This window comes from Neoarius graeffei, chromosome 24 (assembly GCF_027579695.1).
Source record: "Neoarius graeffei isolate fNeoGra1 chromosome 24, fNeoGra1.pri, whole genome shotgun sequence".
Taxonomy (NCBI): Eukaryota; Metazoa; Chordata; class Actinopteri; order Siluriformes; family Ariidae; genus Neoarius; species Neoarius graeffei.
Genome location: NC_083592.1, coordinates 56831549 through 56851212, shown reverse-complemented (window position 1 = coordinate 56851212; position 19664 = coordinate 56831549). Strand labels below are relative to the sequence as shown.

Below are 19664 nucleotides of genomic sequence, written 5' to 3'. Positions count from 1 at the left end.
AACTCAGACATTTGTATTAAAGTGAAGACCGATGCACTGCATGTCCAGAAATCTAATCCAGTCTAATCTAATCTAATCTCTCTCTCTGTCTGTCAGTGACCGTCTGGCTCTGCGGCAGGTCCGCTCCATCCTGCAGCACCTGGGTCTCACCAGCAGCACGTGTGACGACAGCATCTTGGTGAAGGAGGTGTGCAGCGTGGTGTCTCGGAGAGCGGCCCAGCTGTGTGGCGCCACGCTCGCCGCTGTGGTTGACAAAATCCGTCAGAACCGCAACCTCAACTCACTCAGCATCACCGTTGGAGTGGACGGAACCCTGTACAAGCTCCACCCACAGTGAGTCCATAACTTCCTCACATAAATATTCATCAACTTGCTGGAGAACACAAACTCCATGGGGTGGTCTCGGACCTGATCCTGATCTGGCTCCTCCCACTTGGGTGAAGACGAGCCAAAAGTCCAGGGGTGTGTGGAGTGTGTACGGGTTAAAGTTACAGGATATAGGAGAAGTTGGATCAGGTCCTGTTCTGCCCCCTGGACCTGTGGTTCTGCAGTGAGGACATTATCATGCAGAAATGTTTTTGTTGCAGAATTTTTCTTTTTTTAAAAGTATATATATATATATATATATATATATATATATATATATATATATATATATATATATATATATATATATATAAATAAAACTTAAAAATAATAATCATTTATTTCAAAGCATTTCACAGAGTCTCAATGTTCTAACAATAAAAACTAGATAGAGACGGTGACTAAAGTCAAAGTAATTTGTGCTAGCTGACCTTTATCAATTGAAGGTCAAGGTGAAGGTCATTTTGCTGAACAGAATAAAAAAAACTGATTGAAAAAAATCATGAAAATTGACAGAGTTATGTGATTGAAAAAAATCCCATTTTTCATGGATCATTCCGGTTCAGTGATCCAGATCAGCACCAAAAGTCATAGCAACGTAATTCCGCCCAGAGGGATTCTTCATGTGAAATTTGGTGATGATTGGTTGAAAACTGAGGGAGAAATAGCGTCCTAAAACCGTTATTATTATAATAATAATAATAATAAGAAGAAGAAGAAAGTAGAAAGATCCTGAGTGAGAGTAACAATTTGCGCCAGTGCTGCTAGCAAAAATTAATAATAATGATATGGACAAATAATAAATTATAACAATAAAAGCATATGTATGTTTGTGTTTACATGTATTAAAAAATTATGAAAACAAATTAACCAAAAATGAAGATTAGTATTCAAATAGATGTTCATAATTAATAATATTGTTCAAAAAGTAATGTCTTTAGACCAGTCTTGAAAGTTTCATCTGAGTCAGCTTTACTTTACTTACTATAGAAATGATAAATGAATCAGAGGATTTATTATAATTCAGGAATAAAACGCTCCAGTGTCGTGCTGTTATCGGAAAATAATCACCAGCAGTTTGGTGTGATGAGGAGGTCACTGTTTCCAGCCTGAAGCGGATTATTTTCCTCTAACAGCACGTCGTGGAGCCTTTTATTCTTTTTATACTTGACAATATTATATCCAGTACAAGCTTTTATTGATTAAAGAACAACACATTATGTTTTTCATCCGTTTATAGTTACATCAGCGTTCTTGTCACTTACGTTATAGCAGCTGTAAACAGTCCTTCCTTCACCGGCTTCTCTTTATTTCTGAAGACAAAACAAGTTGTAGTGTTACTGAGAAACCGAAGAAAGTTACAGCTTTCCCTCTGACTCTGGACATTAAAGTTACTTGGACATTGAAAGGCAGTTTGATGTGTTTAACACATTCGAGTGACAGGTGATGAGTTTACGCCATCATGTGTTGTCCGTCGTCCGTCCGGCGTCATCCACATTTCACAAAAATCGCTTCTTCTTTCTCAGTTCTTCACCGATTTTGATTCTTTCTGGCATGAAGGTAGGGGTACCTACGGTAGGGTGCATATAATTTCTACCCAGATTTGCTTCATTACAATTATTAATGAAGTTATGGACTAATTAAGCCTTAATGAGCAGTTCAGCAAAAATAATTTCTTCTCTGTCAGTTCCTCACCGTTTTGGACTCTTCCTGGCAAATAGGTTGGTATTCCTAGGGTGGCTATCGCTTCTACATATCGCTTGTATATACTGTAGTGTATATAGCTTACAACATTTATTGCGCAAGCTGGCCTGCTTTAGATCGTTCCTTCTGGACTAGACGGAGCCGGAGTGAGCTACGCCATCATTGACTGTCTCATTTATGTTACGTGTCGTCTCATCCTGTGATCGTTTTTCTCCAGCTTCTCCGGAATCCTGAAGGAAACTCTGCGAGACCTGGCGCCGCAGTGCGACGTCACGCTCCTCCAATCAGAGGACGGCAGCGGGAAAGGCGCCGCCCTGATTACAGCCGTGTCCTGCCGCATGAGAGACGCATAACGGCGGTCAAGAGGACAAGCAAACGGGACGCACAGAAACAGGGAAAAGAGTTAACTTGGACTTGAAACTGTGTTCTTCCAGAAGCAATCAGCATTGTACCGCAGTGTGACTGTTTTCATCGTGTGTGTGTGTGTGTGTGTGTGTGTGTGTGTGTGTGTGTGTGTGTGTGAGGGGCGGAGGGGGTCATGGTCTGTTCTTCATGCTTTGCTGTTTATGTATAATAAGTGTAGAGAGAATAAGGGAAGGGGGGCTTTGGGGCGATTGTGTGACTGATGGTAATTTATTTATAACATTATTGTACTGTGGTCTTTACTGGACACACGTTTAAGTAATAATAATAATATTTTATTAATGGTGAATAAACGGAGAGATTTACATTTTGTTCATGAAGGACCAGGAGAAAGAGGCTGATTATCTCTCAGCAATATTCCTCACATCTGCACTGCTTCTCGAGGTTCTCCACAGGATCTTGGCTGGATCATGTGACCACCAGAAGCAGGAAGCTTCCTGAAATTGTCTCACACACACAGCCAGAGTTAGCGTGAGAAACTCCAGCCTACTTCCTGTGACCTTTCACTTCGTATCAGTCTTCACGCAGAATAAACCCGGCATGGAGCTCCGAGTGAGCCACGGTTCTTCTCAAACAGCTCCGACTGGATTGGTGGAAGAGTGCTTAGAAAAAAATAGACGATGTACACAAAATCAGTTTCATTATTCTAAAAAGTATTCAAGGCTGCTTTCACACTCTGATTGAGAGCACTTTTTGATATGGAAAAAAAAAACATCTTCACATGTAACCATAACACTCCTAACGAGCTGGTCTTAATTACTGTAGCAACCAGATAACTTGATATGATTAACGAGGACTCAGGTGATGAGTAACACTTAGAATAGCTTCATGATCCTGCTTTTTATCCATTATGCATTTAAATAAACAATTTCTGCAAGATCTCATCTCCTCTCATTATCTGTAGCCGCTTTATCCTGTTCTACAGGGTCGCAGGCAAGCTGGATCCTATCCCAGCTGACTACGGGCGAAAGGCGGGGTACACCCTGGACAAGTCGCCAGGTCATCACAGGGCTGACACATAGACACAGACAACCATTCACACTCACATTCACACCTACGCTCAATTTAGAGTCACCAGTTAACCTAACCTGCATGTCTTTGGACTGTGGGGGAAACCGGAGCACCCGGAGGAAACCCACGCGGACACGGGGAGAACATGCAAACTCCACACAGAAAGGCCCTCGTCGGCCCCGGGGCTTGAACCCGGACCTTCTTGCTGTGAGGCGACAGCGCTAACCACTACACCACCGTGCCGCCCCCAAGAAACATCTACTTTATACATTTTATTTCAGAACTTCAAAGTACTCATTACAAATCTCAAAGTTCTTCAGCCGGTATATTTGGTTTAGAACAGTTTTCGATCAGTAATAAGTTATTCTTCACATGACGTTAACATACTTTCATCCGTTAGAAACATTTTACTTTCACTCAAGTACCTGAGTATTGATAGTTTCCCATTGGTAAAGTTCATCAGTTCATTTCCTCCTGATTTTGGTTGAATTTACATGATAATTGATTGCGTATAAACTTTTTGCAAGATTTTTTTAAAGTGTAAAATCTAAGACATTTAAGACAGACTAATTTACAAAACAAGGTAGGAAGAAAAGAAATAATAATTAAAAAAGCAAGTATTAGCTCAGGTTTTTCGTGTAATTCTAGAGGAATGTGTTCAATTTTAATTTTTGTTTTTGCATTTTTTTGTTTGTTTGTCAGTGCAGAGCTTCCAAAATTAAAAAAAAAAAAAAAATGTTAAAGGACCCATGGCATGGTGGTTTGTCGATGCTTTAAACGGGCTCATGGAGGTTTCCGGATGTTATATCCGCAGCCTTTCTCGAAATGAACCCTCGGCACGTAGATATAGCCTCCTGGGAGAAAGCCCCATTTCAGCGCTTTTCCCAGTGCGTCGTTTTGCTAATGAGAAGCAGGAGGCGGGGAAGGATAAAGGGTGGGGGCGGGTCTTATCATTAATATTAATGACATGTAAACGTGTTACCTCTGATTGGCTAACAGCACTGTGACGCTACCTCCAGTGGGTCAGAACAAGCGGATGTGGGTGTCTTACTATGGCGAGAGAGAAGGAACAAACCGCGAAGGGAAAAATACCGCGCGCTGACGTCATTAAGGTGCGACGCGAGGAAATAAAATAAATTCAACAAATGTTTGGGTTTTTACTGAACAAACAAACAAATAAAATGAACGAGTGACTTAAAAAAAAGAATGTGGGTGTCTTTGTAAAAACTGTTTTGATTGGCTATTATAACAGAGCATGCTGCATGCTTTTTGGTTTTGTAGCGCAGAGTACCTGGCTAACTGCAGGAAGCGGTTAGCTGCACAGCTAATGTAGCCATTGCAAGGCTAACGGGGCACCGATTTTAAAACACGGCAAAACGACTTAACAGTTATACACTTACTTGTTCGGTGTTTGTGGCTGATGCGGCAGGGATGCTTGGTACGGACCCAGGCTTCAGTGACAGTTGATGTGCAAAACCTGCCCTGTACTGTCCCAAGTTGTGGAAACATTCCTCAGGAAAATGCTTCCGACAAACATACACCGTCTTAGGTAGACTCGACGGCGTATTATTGAAGTAAATAAAATTAAGCCACTGCGTCTTCAGGGGCTCTCCCGTCGGCAGTAAAAACAGACTCCTTTCTGTGTTGTCACATCCATGTACAGCGCAACTTCTATGTTTGGTGGCAACTTTTGAGCTGGGCGGGGCAATCCATACAGTGGGTGGGAATCCAGAGGGGGGGCGTGGGGATCATCTCCCTTGCTGACGTCGGTAAGGGAAGAGCTTCTCAACGCGCTGTTTTGACGCGCCATTCTCAAATGTTGGGCATAGTTTGGTTTACACATTATGAAATTTCTAGCCACTGGGGTGACTTAAGAAGGTCAGAGGAACTCATTTTAACGTTAAAAAACCTCAGAAAGTGAAAATTTCATGCCATGGGACCTTTAAAATATTCATCAAAGTACTGAGTGACATAATATATATATATATATATATATATATATATATATATATATACCGTAAAATATCAAATAATAGCCCGGGCGATTATTTGTCTCAATCGCGTAAGAGACCCGGCGCGTATTAGAGACTAGGCGGCTATTTGGAACAGGCGATTAATTCCTTCTTCACAAACACCTTCCCCAAAATCTACCTCAAAACGGGGAAAAAATCATTCTCAGATAGGCCTACTTTTAACCAGTATAACTTAGAGTTTGTTTAGAGTTAGATTACAGATAGCACGGTGCCGACTTCGGGGAATTTTGAAGACGCAGAATGCATCTTCGCATGGCACAGTCGGGGTGGATAAAGGATAAATCACACACCTTTTCCTGTTAATGACTAGTTAAGCGCATGCTTTACAAAATAATCAAGAAACCACACCATTGTCTGTGCGCAGCATTGTGATTTAATTACTCTGCAAAGTTATGGTCACTTGCTATCACCCTCACCCATGCAGCCTCCACCCTTTGCGCTTCGCGATGTCTGTCAGTCTGAAATTGCATGGAGGGCGCGACGTTGAAGCAACATAATTAGGGTGCGAAGTGTCAAACCAAAGGGTTTTTTCTTATGCTGAAAAATAAGTGACCTGCAGTGGCTACATACTGTCATCTTGCATTCTCACATTTCTCTCCAAGACGTCTCCCTATTTGGCCGATATGAGCCTATTCCCCGAGTGAGTTGGTACGGTGGCTCGACCCCGTAGAAAACTTAAAGTTCGGATGAAAGTTAGTTGAATAGGTTACTGACTTGTAGGCCTACACGTTGCCTGCCTGACGCGTGCTTCTGCCCAACTTGCACGACAGATTACTTGTTGAAAAGGCCCCTTGGATTAGATTGGCCGCGAGCAGACTGAAATGCATGTTAGAACGCTCTCACCTTTTTTGTAAAGCGTCTTCCAGATCCGAATGGGTAAGGGCAAGTGAAATGGTATAAGGTCTTTAATAAAACTCAGTGTGTGCTTTGACGCATGCATTCGGCAATTTAGGTCGTTTAACAGAAGCAGCAGTCCAACCTTGGAAACCCGCAGTCCTCAATGTCACCACACACGCTGGCTTTCGTTGGGTGTACCCAAAGGGGTGGCTAAGACATCTGTCAAAAGTTACGGAGTTGCATTCCTCAAGAAATATTACGGTAGACCAAGATTATAACATTGAAATGGCATGTTTATTATCACGTAACAAAATGTTGTAAACAGTATTATAGAAATAATTTCATTCATTCATTCATTCATTCATTCATTCATTCATATTGTTTCGGTAGAAAACTATGCAATGCAAAATCGTTTAAACACCAGAAAACCAGAAAAGTGCCGGACGCTTTTTTTTTTTTTTTTTTTTTAGACCCCGGCGAGTATTCGGAACCGGCCTTTATTTGTCACAACACACGCATACACCCGGCCGTTAAAGGGAACTCGGCGGTTAATTGGAACTCGGCTATTATTTGGTATTTTACGGTATATATATATATATATATATATTACCTCCTGTCCAATCAGGTCACACTTCAGGTGTCAAGCAAGACACGCAAACATGGAGGATAAAACAAAAAATGAGTCTTGGAAAATATTTCATTTCTCCTTAACCAGGTTTTGCTGGAGAGAAACATTTTCTTTCAGGCACAACCTCGTGTGCCTCGTTTCCTCCTGTCAGTTTGGGATCCGGTTATTTAGCACAAAAGTCTTTTAGCACAAGTTCTAAAGTCTTTTTGCACAACTCTATGTTCTTTAGCACAACTCTGGATTATGGTCACAATAAAAAAAATTACTCATCGTGATATAGGAAGGGGTTTATTATGATTGCTTAGGGCAGGGGTCACCAAACTTTTTTCTCTGGGGGCCACATTGTCGTTCCTGACTGTGATGGGGGGCCGGGGTCGGGTCAGCTATATAACATAGACTTGTATGACCCAGACAAATATGACCACCAGCAGGCCTCATTGTGTAGTAGAGATTACTAGCCTGGCACAGCCATCCCCACTACTATACCCCCCCCCCCCCACTCCTGTATCCCCCACTATACCCCCCACCACTACTATACCCCCCCACTACTAATACCCCCACACTACTATATCCCCACTTGATTCCTGGCACATATTTGTTTATCTTTACTAGTGGTTTGCAAAAGTAGTAATGAGTCTTCACACTGTTTTAATTTGAAATACCACAGATATTCCATTTATTTATTTTCTAATAAAAATAACATCAAAGCTGTCAAGGTAAGAAACATCTGCCTAGTTGAGGTGATTGACACTGGCAAAGGTGAGTGGAAAATTATAAATTGTAGGTAGGCCTGTTGATATTATTAATAATATTAATAATAATTGTGTGCAGCACTTAAGGTCAAATAAATAGGCCTATAAAATAAATACATTTTAAAAAACAGTGAAATTATTATAATAATATGAGCAATAGATCAATAGATCACAGCAGTTGTGCTGTGTCCTGCACGTCATTGCTCTCGTCCATGGCCAAAGCAAAAAACTCGAATTCTGACGCTTTCTCATTCAGCTGGTCAGACACATTGTCCCCCAAATCTTCGGTTCGCCTGGTCATAGTAGGTGCGGAGAGACTCACCGCATTGAGCGCATCCTTCTTGTCGGGACACACCTCCTCGGCCACAGCAAGCATGCATACTTTAACAAAGTCCCCGTCAGTAAACGGCTTTCCATGGGTAGCTAGTAGGTGAGCTACCTTATAGCTAGCTCGGACAGCAGCCTGGTTGATCTGGGTTTGGTGAAGGAATACATTCTGTTGTGCAGCCAGTCCGCATTTCATCCTCCGAATCCTGTCTTCTCTTGTTTGCCCTCGCAAACTAGCATACTCTTTGTGGCGGGTTTCGTAGTGACGACGCAGATTATATTCTTTGAAAACCGACGCACTTTCTTTACATACAAGACAAACTGCACGGACCTTACACTGAACGAAAAATAATCGGTGGTCCACTGTTCTTTAAAAACTCTGCACTCTGTCAGCTTTTCGCTGACTGCTCGCCATTTTGCTGCCCTGAACACTGACAGTTCTCTGCGCGTGCGCTGCCTGTCACTGCTTGATCGCGAGCATATGATGAAAATTCGGAAAATATGAATAGCTCATTTTATAACTAAATATCAATTTTAATTGATAAAATCAACAAAATACAAGCTGCAGACATGTTATTATTTGCCAAAAAGCAATTTAAAAAAATAGGCCATGACCACTTTTGGGGATTGCCTCATAGGGCCGGTTCAAGTGGTGGGGGGCAGAGGGGCTGGGGGGCCGGTCAAAGGGGGGTGGCGGGCCGGAGTCGGCCCGCGGGCCGGAGTTTGATGACCCCTGGCTTAGGGACTGGAAGCCAGAATTTTTGCTGCTGTGCATGTTAAGTGTGGAAATGCATCTATCGCCACGGTCAGTGCATGTGCAAGAAACATGCATTGCTACGACATCAAAACATCAGTTACACTTGGCAAAGTTAACAGTTTTAATTACTTGTCACATCTATTACTTGCCCTGGAGGACAGGATAAGCGGCTACAGATAATGGATGGACGGATGGATCTATTACTTGTAATGTGACTTTTTTCTCATGATAAATTTCACCTTCACAAATGAAAATGATTTTTCTCAGCTTATTGGCATGTACTTGCAAATCTGGGAAAAGTTCATTTCCTTTTCTCTCTCAGTGTTCTCTTTTCATCTTCATTATTGTTCCTTTCTTCCTGCTGTTACCTATTTTTGCACAATTTTCAGGACATTTGCTGACATTTTCAGAGACTGGTTTTTAGTGGCGTCCCCAAGCCGAGCGATCTAAAACTGTTGTAATAACAATGGGATAGATGGCAAAATGTTTCACTTCTGCAATCCTATCGTTCCCTTTAAATTGAGCACTCAGTTTAGTAGCCAGTGATCCGTCCGATAAATATAAAAACAGAGGGTCACATAACTACAGGTCATTCCATCACTAATAGATTACACATAGATAAAGATGAAGTGTTCTTGGATCTTGTTTTAAATAATTTAGAGTTGTGCTAAGAGACTTTGGATTTGTGCTAAAAGACTTTTGTGCTAAATAACTGTAAAACATCAGTTTTCTTAACTGAGGAACACTGATCTGATCATTACATCACGTCTAGACTCCTTTCACTCACTTTATTTCACATCCTTACATCCAAATCCCTCAACGTACAACACGGTAGAATTCATGCAGCCTGACTCCTCAGTCACACCAGATCATCTGCTCAGATCTCTCCTCATCAACAGCATCACTGGCTTCAGTTCAAAATTCTGATTATATTTCAAGTGGTTTATTGACGATGCTCTTTCTGTCGCGCTCAGCTTGGTGTTGTAAGCTCTTTGAGCATGCAGCAGTGCTGCTCACTGTCTCTGATGTTAATGAGATCTGGATGTGACTCACAGTCTTCAGCTTCCTCACCTGAGATTTCCTCTTGATGCTTTTCATGTCAGCTCTCCATAAAGATAAAACTTCACTGCTCCGACAGTCACTTCAGTTTCCATTTGAAATTTAAACTCTAAAGCCCGAATTGAAAGTGATAATAAGCACTGGAGATTTTCCAATTTTCCAAGCAGGATGATCAGAGAGATGAGTTAGCTTATTGAATGTTGTATGAATAATATCATGATGCAACATCTACTCTGGCTTTGTAAAAGTAAAGGCATCCATCCAAGCTGGAGCCAATTCTAGCTGACTTCAGGTGAGAGGTGTACGGTAGTTCACCCCGGGCAGATCACAATCTATCCCAACCATCACACTCACATTCACACCTATGGGCAATTTAGAGGAGCCAGTTGACCAAATCCACAGATGTTTGGACTGTGGGAGGAAACCAGAACAAACTCAAATTCAAATATAGCCGAAAAGGGCGATGAAGGGCCCGAGCACCTCCGGTATACCGAATCTGGCATGAATCCAACAAACTGCCTAGGAGGAGAACGTCAAAATATAACTTGTCAAAATGCACAAAACCAAAAATAACTCACTTCCTGTTGAGTGTGGCTAATACAATGTACATTACAATATTGTTCGTCTTGGGGCACCGCACACAACTACCAAATTTGACATGGATAGTGAAACTATATACCAGGCAAAAGTCTCAATGACATATGTGGGTGCTATGGAGTCCCCTGGAGACACCCGGGGCCAAGCCTCTATCCCTGAGGTGCGGTGGCCAGGACTGATGTATGTACCAAATATCATCAGTTTTCACTAGGGCTGCGTACCTAAACGTAACATCAGATACAGGTACCGGTACAGAGGTTTAGGTACAGGTCCGGACCTGTACCTGTACCTGAACAATTTGACAAATTCTTCTGAACTTCTTCAATAATGACAGAAACATTAATAAACTGTTGACAACTTGTCAGTATCTTTATTCAAAGAAAACCGAACATAACTAGGTTTCCTACCTCACTTCTCAGTCACACTATAGTTAACTTGGGACAAAAAGTCATAAGTTGTCTCACAGTGAGAAGTGACTACATTAGAGTACTACAGACTCCGCGCAGTCCGCGGCCTTTAACTTACGTGGCAAAATTACACAAAGCAACAAAGACTGCCAATGCCAGCAAAGGAAAAATGGCTGACCTGCTTTTGAGTCTTTTTGACCAATCAGAACGCTGGATCAGCCAAGCTCTCGCAATGTCTCGTGAGACTGTGGCGAGAGGATCTCAAATCAAAGATGGCTCTGATTTCAAGTTTCAGCGCGGCATTTTACGTCTTTTCCAGTGCTAAATTTTCGTCTTTGTGGTAGGATTTACGCATCTTCAATCACAAAGTAAGCATATACTTGGTGTAAATTTATATCGGTACAGTACCGGTACTTCATGATCCAGTATTTTGGACCTGTACCGAATCGATTTTCACGATACAGTACCGGTGCACAGTACCGGTACGCAGCCCTAGTTTTCACCCATGGGAAGCACGTGAAAGGCTACTAATTTTTATTAGTGAGTATTATTACTCAAACATTAAACCAAGATTGCAACCACGTGTAGAAGGTTTAAGAGTGACACCATCAACATCAGCTGAAAATTCTGTTGTTTAGCACGAGCGTGCCGTCTCTACACCCACCTGCTCTCTCATGATCCCTCCGATTCTCAGTCCTGCTCCTGGAGATCTCCTGCCCTGCGTGTTTTCCATCTTTCCCTGCCCAGCCTCCCCAGCTGAACTCCTCCGTGGCACTTTTGATTCGCTGAGCACACCTGGTCTAACCACGAGCATGGACATCACACTAATTTCAATCAGGTGTGTTTGGTTTGGAGCAAGGATCGATAGAAGATATGCAGGACGATTTTCTTTTTTCTTTTTTTTCAATCTACATTCCAGAGAGGAAAACTCTGAAAACACAGGTTTTTTTTTTTTTTGTAATTTGGAGAAAGAGAATTTTTAAAAGCATTTTTCCAAAACACTAATGTATGAGTGTCATGTGATCTTCACAATTCCAAGAACTCCATGCATTCCATTTTTGTCTTAGGGAATTTTATTTAGCTTTCTTTTCTTTTTTTATGTTCATGTTGTCAAAACAACAAACAAAAAAAAAATGGCAGAAATGACGTAAAGGTCATGGGCCAAACATTTCACATGTAGGACCAGCATGCCGTTTTCTGATGCTTTGATATCTCATTGTGGACAGGTCTGCAAATGCTGGTTTGACAAAACATACAATAGAAATGACTTTTTGCTTAAAATACGACAACAAAAAGGTGAATGCAACGTCGACACGTGTGACGTCTGACAGGACTCGGTTTATTTAAAACTGAAAACACAATGTTCATGGATCTGATGCCTCTCTTTCCTGTTGCCTTTTTTTAAAAAATATTTTTACTCTCCTCACGACTGCTTCTAAAGCAAACTTGGGGTTTTAAAATGCGATAAATACCTAAAATGAGTCAGAGAGTCAGAGATTTCAGATCTATGTTCATTCCCTGACCCTTTTTCATCTTGTTGAAGACATTATAGCTGGTGGATAAACTCAAATCTTCTTTCTGTTCTTTCCATGACACTGGAAGCCATCGAGGACAGTCAGATATTTTCTTCCTGCCCCTTAAGACAACAGCTATTGAGTGGACGAGAGAATATTATACCATGCATGCCCATCCTGGACTATTGGGTCAGTGAAAAAGTCTCAGCGGTGATCAACTCACCGTGTCTGATCTGCTGAGTGTGTTTTCATTACATGGAAATGTTTCTGGCAAAAAAAAAAAAAAAACCAGCCCAAAACAAAATAGGAAATGAAGGAATTTATTTGGGCGGCACGGTGGTGTAGTGGTTAGCGCTGTCGCCTCACAGCAAGAAGGTCCGGGTTCGAGCCCCGGGGCCGGCGAGGGCCTTTCTGTGTGGAGTTTGCATGTTCTCCCCGTGTCCGCGTGGGTTTCCTCCGGGTGCTCCGGTTTCCCCCACAGTCCAAAGACATGCAGGTTAGGTTAACTGGTGACTCTAAATTGAGCGTAGGTGTGAATGTGAGTGTGAATGGTTGTCTGTGTCTATGTGTCAGCCCTGTGATGACCTGGCGACTTGTCCAGGGTGAACCCCACCTTTCGCCCGTAGTCAGCTGGGATAGGATCCAGCTCGCCTGCGACCCTGTAGAAGGATAAAGCGGCTACAGATAATGAGATGAGATGAGATGAGGAATTTATTTGTCAATCATCTGCAGGAGCATTTATACAAGAAATGTGGTGTTCATGAGAATCCAGTTAGTTCGTATTCTGAATTTGACATGAACCTCACTTTATCGGCTTCAAATCGTATCCGTAGTGATGAGTTACTGCAGCTTTATATACCGTACAGCTTATCAAGAATAAATTGAAGATTTTGCCACATGTACACTCGAGCACAGTGAAATTCCTCCTCTGCATTTAACCCATCTGAAGTAGTGAACACACACAACTGGGCAATGAGTGCACACACACACACACACACACACACACACACACACACACACACACACAGAGCAGTAGACAGCGATGCTACAGTGCCCGGGGAGTTTCTCAAAGGCACTTCAGCCATGATACAGAGGGAGGAGAAAGTGCTGTTCGTTCACTCAACTCCCCTCACAGTTTTCCTGCCGGTCTCGGAAATCGAACCAGTGACCCTTTGGGCCCAAGGCTGCTTCTCGATCCTTCAGGCCCCCCAACTGCTTATTTATTTACATTCGGCATCAATTTAATGAACATTTTGTGAAACTCAGTTGCTTCATATTAAACCAAATACAATTTACGATGACAAATGAGACTAGCATTCAATCAGGACAAAAGTAATGGTGCCCTATAAAAGCCAGAAGCGTCAGTGTGAGTCTGTGGTAGTGAGCCGCTGCAGTGGCTGAGTTGCATTACTGGAACATTTAGCACACACTCTTTCACTATTAAATTGCCATTTTGACATTCTTGCTTCTCTGAGAGGGTTTTTATGGACTTTGTGGGCGTGGCCAAAAGTAAATCTATGAACTATGTCAGGGGTTCCCAAACTTTTCCATGCCAAGGCCCCCCAAACAGCATTAGCTTCTGGCCGGGGACCCCCTTTGCAAACCCACAGACAATGCTACAAAATATGTAAAGAAACATCAACTTTTAGAATGTTTTCTCTTACTTTTATTCAATAGTCAATAATTGTTACATTTGTTTAGCATAAGAATATTATTAACTAACATGTTTTCAACACAAATATTTTCGCACTGAACAATAAACTGTATAACCTCCTGTAGTACCTGATTCAACTCGTTATCCATCCTTTTTGCGACCAGTGCCTCGTGATGGAGCGTGCAGTGTGTGGCCGCTACATGCGGGGCCTTCTGCTTAATGAGCGCGGTCACTCCACTGATCTTCCCGGTCATTGCCGCGGCTCTGTCCGAACACACCCCCACACAACGGGTCCAGTCCAATCCATTAGACTCGATGTAATCGTCCAAAACTTGAAAAATGTCTTTCCCAGTAGTTCTTCTTTCAAGTGCTTTACAAAATAGTATTTCCTCCACAAATCTTTCCTGTGAAATAAATCTGATGTACACAAGCAGTTGGGCCTCATTGGATAAATCTGCGCTCTCATCCAGCTGAAGTGCGAAGTATTCGCTGGCTCTCACCTGCAACAACAGCTGAGCAGATACGGCTTGAGCCACGTCACCAATCCGTCGGCTCACGGTGTTATCAGAGAGTGGGACAGCATCGATTTTTTGGCAGCATCCTCACCAAGCAATTCTCAGACAATGTCTTTGGTGGCTGGTAAAATCAAATCTTCTCCAATTGAGTGAGGTTTTTTAGCACGAGCAATGTGGTACGAGGCTAAAAATGATGCCTTCAGGGCCGCTCGGGGACAGTAGCTTGCTGGGTGAATGCAGCAGATTGCCTGACCAAATGCTCTTCTTTGCGTCTGAAGAAATTGACTGTTTTTCGGCATCTGTCGGATGTTTTTGTACCAAGTGACGCTGAAGTTTCGAAGGTTTTAAGCACTCGTTGGACAGGGTCTCCAGACAGAGGATGCATTTCGGGCAATCATGGCCATTTTTCTGTATGGCTGTAAAGCCATACTTAATGTATGCTGCCTCATATTTTCGGATTTTAGTTGGCCAGGACTTCTTAGTTTTTTTCGCAGCAGTGTCCTCCACAGCAGGGCTGTTGGTTTGTTCCTTCGGTCTCTTCTTCAAAAACCTGTCCATTTTGCGCTAGCAATACGCTAGCTTGAGGAGCAAAGCAGCTTGATAAATGGCGCAAACCGCAACGTCACAGGCAATCGGAGAGATGAGCATGGCAAACAACGTTTCCATATGATGTATTATTATTAATAATTATATTTTATAATAATGATTAAAAAACTAATTACAATATATTTAATAATAATTATTTTTAAAAAGTATTTTTTTTCCCGCAATTTTTTGTTATCGTCCCTGAGAGCGGGCTGAGAGGCTGCGCGAGAACACGCTGAGAGCGGGCCCAGGCCGCGGCTGAAGCCTCAGATTTTCCTGTCGCGCTGCTGCCGCCCCGCTTGTTCTTCCTGCGCTTCGCGACATGCCACCAAAAAAGAATACAGCACAGGTTGAGGAGGTCGACGATATTAAAAGATCGCTCGACATGTTGACGGAGGAGGTTTGTGCTGTTAGACAACAGCAGAAAACCATCATGACTCTGGTGGAGGAAGTTAAAGCCTTGAGGCTAAAAATCACCGAGAAGGACCAGCGGATTAACTTGCTGGAGAACCGGGTGGCCGATCTGGAGCAATATACCAGAATGAACGACATCATAATCACCGGCTTGGAAGTGAAACCTCGTTCATATGCACGGGCAGTGGCGATGCGGAACGGAGAGGAGCCGAGCGAGGAGGACGCGGCATCGGTGGAGCAACAGGTGGCGGCGTTTCTCCGCTCAAAGGGAGTTGAGTTAGACAGGGAGAACATCGAGGCCTGTCACCCGCTCCCAAGGGGAAACGAGAAGACAAAACCGGCAATAATAGTTCGGTTTGCAAACAGAAAACACAAAAACGAACTGCTGAAACAGGGAAGACGGCTGAAGGGATCAGACGTTTACATCAATGAGCACCTGACAAAGAAAAATGCGGACATTGCCAGAATGGCCCGTTTACTCAGAAAACAGAAGAAAATACAATCAACATGGACTTCAAACTGCAAAATATACATCAAGTTAAATGGAACACCAGAACAAGCCAAAGTACTAGTCATCCAGGAGCTGGAGGAGCTGAGCAAATATTAACGAAACGCACAACAACAAGGTATCCTTAAACTACAGCCATGACAACTCCTGATAATAAACACACATTAGGACTAGAAAACTTTGTATATACAGAACATAAAATACAGGACATAGAACATGATATTGATCCGGATAACAATTTACTCAATGATATAGAAAACAGCTGCAGTTATTACACAGATGAGCACTACAACGCAACTTTCCAATCAAAGCATAACATATCAATCATCCACTTCAATAGCAGAAGCCTATATGCCAACTTCCACAATATTAAAGAATATTTGAAACAGTTTAAGAACCCATTCAACATCATAGCAATTTCAGAGACATGGATCAGCACTGACAGAGATGTGGACTTTGAGATGGAGGGTTATGATCTAAATCGTATAAGCAGAGTGAAAAAGAGAGGAGGAGGTGTGGCAATATATGTGGACAAAGGACTGAAGTATAAGGTGGTGGAGAGTATGACAGCAGCTGTTGATAATCTGGTGGAATGGATCACAGTGGAAATTTGTATGGAAAAAGTAAAAAATATAATTGTGAGCTGTTTGTACAGAGCTCCAGCATCAAGTATCGAGATATTTGAAAACTGGATGGAAAACGTGTTTTCTAACTCAGTGCAGAAGACTGTGTTTATCTGTGGGGATTATAATATTGATCTGTTAAATCCAAAAAAGCATAAAATGACAGAAGATTTCATAAATACAATGTACAGTATGGGTTTATACCCAAAAATCACCAAACCTAGTAGAATTACTTCTCATTGTGTCACATTAATAGATAATATATTTACAAACAGTATGGAAAATAATACAGAAAGTGGGCTTTTATATAACGACATCCGTGACCATTTGCCTGTATTTATTGTCTATCACTGTAATTACTGGAAACCTAAGGATATGAATCAGCTGAAATACAAACGGGTAAGAACCGAAGAAAACATAAGGATACTTAAGAGTGAATTACTTAAACAGAACTGAGAGTCGTATATGAGGAAGAAGATATTGACAAAGCATACAGTGGATTCCTAAATATCTTTAAAACACTATATGATAAAACCTGTCCTGTAAGGAAATACAATGATGGACAAAAACAAGCAAATGGTCCATGGATCACCAAAGGATTTAAAAATGCCTGTAAAAAAAAGAACACGCTGTATAGACAATTCATAAAAAAAAGAACTTTGGAGGCAGAAATTAAATATAAAAAATACAAGAATAAATTAACCAGCATTATGAGGACATGTAAGAAGGAATATTATAATAAATTATTAGATAGTAATAAAAATAATATGAAGGGGCTATGGAATGTACTGAATAGTATTATTAGGAATAGAGCTAAAAACAAAAACACAAGCTACCCTGATCATTATATTGAGAATGACAGATCAATAAATAATATGGAAGAAGTGGTAAATGGTTTTAATAGATTCTTTGTAAATGTGGGATCAGATTTGGCAGAAAAGATTCAAGATACAGACACACCTGGAGGGGCGGAGGCTGCTCGATGGGAGAGAAATCCTAAATCTATATTCCTTGGTGCAGTTGGCATAAAAGAGGTCATAGACATTGTAAGGAGAAGTGAAAGTAAAACCTCCACTGACTGGAATGATATTGATATGAGTTTAATAAAAAAAGTTATTGAAGAAATTGCAGAACCATTTACTCACATATGTAATATGTCTTTTCAATCTGGTAAATTTCCAAACAACATGAAAATAGCTAAAGTTATACCTTTATATAAATGTGGAGATAGACACCATTACACAAATTACAGGCCAGTTTCTTTACTCTCTCAGTTCTCCAAGATCCTCGAAAAACTGTTCACAGCAAAACTAGACAATTTCATTGAAAAATATAAACTTTTAGCTGACAGTCAATACGGATTCCGGAAAGACAGATCAACAACCCTGGCATTAATGGAACTTATCGAGAAAATTACAAATGGTATAGACAATAAAAAACATGTTATGGGAATTTTCATAGATCTAAAGAAAGCATTTGATACAATAAATCACGACATTCTATTCAAAAAATTAGAGAGGTATGGTATCAGAGGGGTTGGTTTGGACTGGGTGAGGAGCTACTTAAGTAACAGGCAACAATTTGTAAAAATTGGAGATCACACATCTGAGTATTTGCCCATAACATGTGGAGTACCGCAAGGGTCTGTCTTAGGTCCTAAACTGTTTATATTGTACATTAATGATTTATGTAATGTATCAAGTATAATGAAATGCATATTATTTGCTGATGATACAAACATCTTTTGCGCCAGGGACAATGCACAGCAGCTTATGGAAACAATCACAACCGAAATGAATAAATTAAAAAGGTGGTTTAACGTAAACAAATTGTCATTGAATTTGAGTAAAACAAAGATTATGTTATTTGGAAAATATAAGTCAAACCCTCAAGTTGAATTGAAAATTGACAACATAACCATAGAAAGAGTGTATGAAATAAAATTTCTGGGTGTGATTGTTGATCATAAAGTCTGCTGGAAACCGCATATTAATCATGTTAAAGCAAAAATAGCAAAGATTACTGCAATTTTGGGGAAATCAAGACACATTCTGGACTATAAATCACTACATACTCTGTATAATGCACTCATACTTCCATATCTGAGCTACTGTGTGGAGATATGGGGTAATACCTACAAATCTAACCTGCAGCCGTTATGCACATTACAAAAAAGAGCAATAAGAATCATCAATAATACGGGATATCTTGAGCATACAAACGCATTATTCGTAAAAGCACACACTCTGAAATTCACTGATCTGGTTAAACACAAGACTGCACAAATTATGTATAAAGCAAGACATAACCTTCTTCCGGGTGAGGTACAAAATACGTTTATGGAAAGGCAGGGTGGGTCTAACCTGAGAGGGGAAATGAATTTTAAGAGAGTAAATGTTAGAACAACTATGAAAAGTATGTGCATAACAGTCTGTGGGGTGAAATTGTGGAATGGTCTGGATAATGAACTCAAAAATAGCACCAACATAAAACTGTTTAAAAAATTATATAAAAACATGTTAATAAAAATATATGAGAATGAGGACAGGCAGACTATATAGGTGATGATGAAATTGAGAGTAAGTCTGTGACTGGTCTTCTTGTATTTAGTGTATAGCTATAGGTATGTGTATATGTATGTACTGTATATATGTATTGTATGTGTGTCTATATGCATAACATAAGTATCTGTATATATGATTTGATTTGGTTGATATTATACCATGTCGGTATGTTTTGATATGTTGGTATGTTTTCTTTTTTGTTTATTGCTTTTGTTTTCTTTTGTATATATAGTTTATTATAGTGGAAAGTGACATTTGATTAGCGGTGGTATAGAGGGTTAGGATTGGATAAGTTATTACTTCTTCCTAATCCTTTCTGAACATTATGTTATTGCCTTGTGGCTACGCTATTCTGTTTGTTTATGATGATGTTTTGATTATTGTAT

The 19664-nt window shown here is 40.9% G+C and overlaps 1 protein-coding gene across 1 annotated transcript in view; it reads left to right on the top strand.

Annotated features, from left to right (window-relative positions):
• hk2 (hexokinase 2) overlaps positions 1-3372 on the top strand; it is a 72588-nt gene extending 69216 nt beyond the window's left edge. Inside the window, exons 17-18 of the mRNA XM_060907515.1 lie at positions 97-333; positions 2288-3372. Of these exons, the coding sequence (XP_060763498.1) occupies positions 97-333; positions 2288-2423 (373 nt within the window). The 3' untranslated portion in view covers positions 2424-3372. The remainder of the gene's footprint in view (positions 1-96; positions 334-2287) is intronic.
• The last annotated feature ends 16292 nt before the right edge of the window (positions 3373-19664 follow it).